The following is a 7,058-nucleotide window of genomic DNA, read 5'->3' on the forward strand; positions in this document are numbered from 1 at the left end:
CGCTCCACATAGAAATGTGCATAAAGAATCACAATTCAAAGCTCAAATCTTACTTTGCATGAAATTTTGAGTTTATCTACGTGAATTTTTATTGAACAAATTAATCAAAGATTAAAGACTATACGGCAATTTCGTAATAATAACAAAATACAAAGAAAGGGGAAGAAAGAAGTGGCAGCAGTCCTCAATAACACGGAATAAGCATATCATATATAATAAGATACACACCATCTTTTAAATAACCGGCCTCCACTATAATCAGCATCAAATTCCTTTGTTTTCAATTACGCAACCAGCCATTAGGAAAAAGGAAAAAGTAAAAAAATAAAAAAATTAAAAAAAAAGAGAGAAGATATAATGCTGGAACTAGCAAACCCCACACTCTAAATTAATCTGTTATACTACTCCAACAGAAATTATTTATTGCAATTTTAATACTACAAGTGCATATATAGCTACTCCTCAACAAGCACTAACTCTGAAAAAGGCCTATTAAAATTTACCTATATCACTACATACCCTACTGTAATCTCTCATTCTTTATGAAAGATTAGATTGAACGAACAGTTTTGGCTATTTTTACACCATGTTTTTTGTAGATCAGCGCTTCAAACCGTATAATCTTCGCTGTTAATTAAAGGTTCCTCCGAACGTAGGAGCCCAGAAATCGAAAGGTATTTCGCTAGCGACAGCATGCGTGCTCGATACTGGCATCAGACATAGCCCTCGGCTTCCGAGGTCTCTCTTTGGCCCTTGTGTACCGTTTAATTTCTCCAGGCTCTGAGTATACACAAACCCAGTAATTAGAAATATTTTACACTGATCTTCACAGTTGTGTCACAAAAATCAATCAAAAAAAAAAAAGTTAGTACATCTCCAATATATATATATATATATATATATATATAGATACCTTTAGGTGCAGCATCTGGTTGCCATTGTTTAGATACGGAGCAGTAAGGACCTGATCAAGTCACGAAGATGTTTAGATAATAATGTCGTTTATTGTAGCTAGTTTTTCTGTAAACTGAACAAAGAAGCTTGGAAGAAAGGGGACACTTACGCCGACTTGATCGTGAAGAAACTTGATGTATTCTATAGCTTCAGTGAGTACTGATGCTGTGTCGGTCTGCGGTAAGAGAAAAACTTTTAAGCGATCGACAAGAAAATAATCTTTTAGGCATGCAGTACGTATGAGCTAGCTAGATGTGGAATTAACTAAAGCAAAGCATCGAAAGCATTCGCACCTTTCCGAACGGCGAGACCAGCTGCTGAAGAGCAGTGATTCTGTCCCCCATCTTCTCTTTCCTCACCTGGAGATAGATAGATATGCATGTTAATTAAAACTTGGGGTTATTACGTTATGTATATAAGCTCTTCATTGTGTTTCACATATATATATATGTGTATCTAATGAAAGAGGGATTGGATCTCAAAGGTTAGTTATCCAAACCAACTTACTTACCTTAAAAGTCGGCAACGGCGACGGTGTCTCAATTCTAGGCTTCTTGAGAGCAGGCTGCTGCGCAGCGATGTCTGGGCTCAATCCGCCAGCTCCTTCCGATACTGACTGAAAATTATGCATCAAATTTAGACCCAAAACAAAAGATTTAAGGGCTTAATTACTTAAATAATCAATCATTAAATTATTAATGATCAGTACGTAGTTATGTAATTAGAAGATATATGTATAGATATATGTATAGATATACACTACTGACCTTCGTGGCACGGTTGCTGCGATTCAAGTTGATCTCCTTGAGAGCATGATGTGAGACTACTACATCATTACGGGGCGATGAAAGGCGAAGATCCTTGCTGATCGGAGTCGTAGCCGGCCGAATCGCGGAGGATGTGTTAATGTGAGTAGAGAATTGAAGTGGCTGCTGCTTCGGAGGTGAGGGCTCGGGGAGCGGCTGTGTGTAATAAGGTTCCAATATCTCAGGTTCCAGGAGGCTTCTTAACAAGGACTCGTAGTGGTGTTGGTATTGGGGGAGCCCTTGATTGATGTTGTGTGATAATGAGACTGATGATGAGATGTTCTCATCGCACATGTTATTTTTCTGATTGGGATTGGGATTGGGATTGGGATTGGGATTGGGATTAAGCAGCTGGAGATCATCTCCTCTCAAACTACTACTCTTGTTGCCTTCTTGAAACAAGCCATGGTACCCTGATTCCCTACTCCTGTCATGTCACCCGAATTACATTAGACATGCATCATAGAATAACTAATTAAGCCACCCCAAAATTAAATTAATTAATTACCGAGCCGCAAAAATAATATATATATATATATTTTTTAATGTATGTATGTAGAACTCTGAATTTAGGAGGCTTACTTACAATAGAGGTTTTTGATTCCAATCAACTGCAGGAGAGGATACTGCGGCCAGATCCGTCATCTGCGCGGTGGCCGCATGATAAGTGTCTTGGAAAGAAGATAAGGAGTTGTTCGAGACCGCCGAGCCGGGCGACTCACCGGAGGAGGACTGCGACTGCGACTGCGACTGCGACAGCGGCACGTCGGCTGCCAAGGCCGCCCAGTTGAAGCCGCCGCCCATGACGTCGGTGAACTCCGTCGAGCATGATATCGATGCCGACATCACGGCAGAACCGTTGAAACAGCTAGTCCTTGGAATATTGCTATTCCACCACCCCTCCTGGCCACTATACATTCTGCTATAAATGACATCCTCTCCCATGGTCCTCTTTTTCTTTTTTCTCTCTCTCCTTTCACACACACACACACACACTCTTTGGTTTCGTGTTGTGAGTTAGTGGTGGATATATAGGCTTGTTGATATAGAAAGAAGTTGGGGATGTGTCTGCATGGGGCATTTATAAACCTTTATTAAACCGGTTCGGACCGGTCTAACCGGTTCGACATTTGTACAGATGTTGGAGCAGGGTTTAGGTGAAACCACCAAATACTCTATTTTGAGCATGTAAAAAAAATGTAATTTTACTTACAGTAGCCCCACCACAGTGTATGTATGAGTATGCTCACTTCCGCCTAACAGCGGATAATATGAAAGAATACCACCATATAAATTAATATTGGCAACTTGAATTTAAAGTATTTTAAGCCGATAGTTAATTTGGGTCTAATATGTTGCTAGTACTAATTAATGTGTCAACTCGTCGCAATTTTAATTTCATATATGCTATATATTGTTTAGGAAGTATGTATGCTAATTGCTACAGTTAACCCAAAAAGGAGGGACTGGTTAGACTTGTGGATATACTACAATAAAAACGGTCTATAGCGACACTTTTAAATGTCGGTATAGGTCAAAAAAAAGTGCTGCTAGCTAAATTACCGACACTTTTAAAAAGTGTTGCTATATGTGGGGTCGCTAGATATATAGCGACAGTTAAAGAGTATCGCTATAACCTAAAAAAGTGCTGCTAATTTAGTAACACTTATTTAAGCATCTAGCAACCGTCGGAACTCTACCTCGTTGGCTGCGGTGGCTGAGGAGGACGAGATGAAAGGACCCTTCGTCTAGAATTTCAGTGGATTAAGTGAGGGGAGAATGGGAGATAGTAATCGATTTTTCTTTTTTCTTTTTCCTTTCAGTTTGGAATCGGGCCAAATGGGTTAGGTTGGGTGGGTTGAGTTAGTAACCTTTTATTTTTTTATTGGATTCGACTTTTTATTAAGGCATTAGTAGATGTTTTTTTAAATTTTGACATAAATGAGACACTTAGATAAAAGTGTCCCAAACATGTGTCTCTGTAAGAATTTTATAGAAAGGATTAAATTACATATGTATGATATAATTTAGAGCAACGCAAAGCCATTGACCTAATTACGTACAAAAAGATGTCCTAGATCCGAATAAATTAAGAAACAGAAATTTGAAGAGAATGTGGGATGATTCACCCAACCTTTAACTTTTTAAGAGGATGTGTTGCATCGAACTCGTACCTAATTTTTGATGCCTAAACCTCTATGCATTAGTCAACTTAAAATATGAAGTAAGAGAGAGAGAGAGAGAGAGAGAGAGAGAGAGAGAAATAATTTTCAAATATCATCTTTAACCAACAATTTGGAGCACTATAAGAGAGAATGGATGTCACACCATTTGACTCATCATTATTCCATTATCTTAAGGCCCAGCAAATCCTTCCAACAACCCCTTCTTTATTTTTTATCTAGTTTTCCTGATAGAATCACACCTTAATTTTCTTTTTTTTTCTTTCATCTGCTGCATGCTTTAAGTTATATGGCAAAAAAAATAGATAATGCACCATTGTGTTCAAAAACAATTTCAAAAATCTTTTGAAGTCCGCAATAAAAGACTTCAAAAATATCATAAGCTAGCTGGATGATTGTGCTGGAGAAATTATTGTTTACGCTAACATTTTGAAATTGAGATAGCTATCAACAAAATAGTAATATATAAAACAACATAAACTTTCTACAAAAAAAAAAAAGAAAAGAATGTTCCACTAAAAATGTAGGCTTTACAAATGTCAAATGGTTGGTGGGGGTGAACTTATCACGTTCGGTGTGCTGACTTTGCAAATTCCCTCGAGGCGGCGCCAGGTAAAGCAGCAGCACTAACAATTATTATTATTATTATGAAAAACTTCGAAAACTCTCCCTATGGTTTCGTAGTTTCTTACTTGACCCTCCTGTGGTTTAAAATATATCAATTTGCATCCCCTCGTTTTTATTTTTTCGGTAGCTTTTTCGTTAATATTTCATTAAATTATATACAAAAAAACTTCAGATATCCATCTAGATTTATCAAATATTCACTTTAGTATTCTTTAATTTTAACTTTATCACTGATTTAAGAAAATGATGATAGAAGGCTTGAATTTAAGATTAAATGTGCTAATCTTACTCTAAATAGTGGAAAGAAATTTCTATAAAAATTTCATCAGATTTGAATTGTTTTACACCGTTTAATTCACAAACGCATCATATCTAATATTAAAATTGTCAATTTTGAGACATTTTGATAACTAGCCAAATGATGCCGAAAAATTATGAGATTTAGTNACTATCGGTAGCACGGAGACCTCCGTGCTACCAAGTTGTTTTCAATGATGCTGCTTCCAAATCGACGATCGGCTCCGTTAGATTTGATCTACACTATTGAAAGTATTTGGAAACTAAATTTCATAATTTTTCGGCATCATTTACCTATCAAACAAGTAGTCTAAAAATGAACAGTTGAAAAATAAAAATTTCATAAAAAATGATGATAAAAGACTTGAATTTAAGATCAGAGATATTAATCTTACTCTAAATAGTTAAAAGAATTTTCTATAAAAATTTCATCAAATTTGGATTGTTTTACACCGTTAAATTCACAAACGCATCAAATCTATCATTAAAATTGTCAGTATTGAGACATTTTGATCACTAGCCAAATGATGTCAAAAAATTATGAAATTTAGTTTCCAAATATTTTCAATAGTGTAGATCAAGTCTAACGGAGCCGATCGTTGATTTGGAAGCAGCGTCATTGAAAACAACTTGGTAGCACGGAGGTCTTCGTGCTACCGATAGTATACCAGCCTACCTCTCTCTCTCTCTCTCTCTATATATATATATAGGAGTCCGGCTATTATACTTTTATGAGTACGATCGTCTTCGTACTCATAAGTCGTTTTCGATAATAGAGCTTCCAAATCGACGATCCATACCGTTAAACATTTTTTAGAGCATTTAAAACTTCTAGAAATTAAATTCTATAATTTTTCGATATCATTTACCTTACAATCAATAGCTCACAAAATTGACAATTTTTAACGGCCGGTATGTGATACTTACTAGTTTAACGGTGTAAAAGAATCAGGATAGCTTGAATTTTTTATAGAAAATTCTATTCATTACCTAGATAAAAATTAATAACCCCGATCTTAAATTGAAGGATCCAATCATCCATTTTTAGGACGTCTTTCAATTTTGACCGTTCATTTTACATCCGCTTGATGAACTTTATAATGATTTTGAAAAGTTACGAAATTTATTTTCTAGAAGTTTCAAATACTCTAGATCATGTTTAACGGTGTGGATCGTCGATTTGGAAGCCCGAACATCGAAAATAACTTATGAGTACGAAGGGCTCTATACTCATAAGAGTCACTACAACAATATTGATATTTAGCAACATTTTTCTAGCAACACTTAGGTATACGTTACTATTTATTTTATTTAGTAACACACAAATGAAAGTGTTGCTGAATATATAAATTCACCAACATTATATAATAAATGTTGCTAAAGGTTATAATTACCAGTATATATTATTATATGTCGCAATAAAAATTAATATTTAAAACTTATATACAAACATAATTATAAAATAATTATGAAAATAACAAAAATATAAAAAATGTTGGTAGTTAATTAAAAAATATCTTAAATGCACAAACAACAGTATGAAAACTTATTAATTAGTGGTCGAACCACTTTGCCCTCATGTGCAAACTTATATATTTTTTAATTAATTTATAGTTTCACATTGAATCAAAGGTTAGATAGAAATTAAAAGTTCAATTTTTAAACATAAATTTTTAATTAAAAATTTTAAAATCAAATTTTAAATTTATATATGAATTAAAATTATAAATTTTATAATTGTTTAAGATTTGAATTTCAAATTTTAATTTTCAATTTAAATATAAAATTCAAATTTAAATTTGATTTTGAAACTAACTTTAGTAATGCATTTTAACTTGCATATGAATGTTGTAGTAAATTACATATTTAAACTTGTATTATTAATTTTAATTCTAAATTTAAATTCAAAATAGAATTTTTTTAATTTTAATTATAAATGTAAGTTGTTAGTTTGATCAATCAATCAAAACCACAAATTAATACTATATTTGTTATTTTTAGTCATTAAATAGGAAAAGATATTTAAGATTAACCGAAACCCAAACCCAAATCCGACCAAACTCAAATGTGCCAATCTAATCGATAGTAAAGATGTATTGGTTTGATTATGGTTCTAAAAAATAAAAATCCAACTTATTCGGATTGGAATTATTATTTTTATCTGTACTCATTACTCGTTAAAAAAAAAAAA

The 7,058-nt window shown here is 33.9% G+C and overlaps 1 protein-coding gene across 1 annotated transcript; it reads right to left on the reverse strand.

Moving 5' to 3' along the window:
• LOC109720162 (transcription factor bHLH112-like) lies at positions 233 to 2,761 on the reverse strand (the record flags this gene model as incomplete). The annotated part of the gene is given in 7 exon segments (XM_020247066.1): positions 233 to 780; positions 914 to 964; positions 1,064 to 1,129; positions 1,248 to 1,313; positions 1,466 to 1,570; positions 1,722 to 2,187; positions 2,347 to 2,761. Coding segments are annotated over 7 exon segments (1,263 nt in total). The 3' UTR covers positions 233 to 630.

Source organism: Ananas comosus, linkage group 14 (assembly GCF_001540865.1).
Source record: "Ananas comosus cultivar F153 linkage group 14, ASM154086v1, whole genome shotgun sequence".
In the NCBI taxonomy this organism is placed as follows: Eukaryota; Viridiplantae; Streptophyta; class Magnoliopsida; order Poales; family Bromeliaceae; genus Ananas; species Ananas comosus.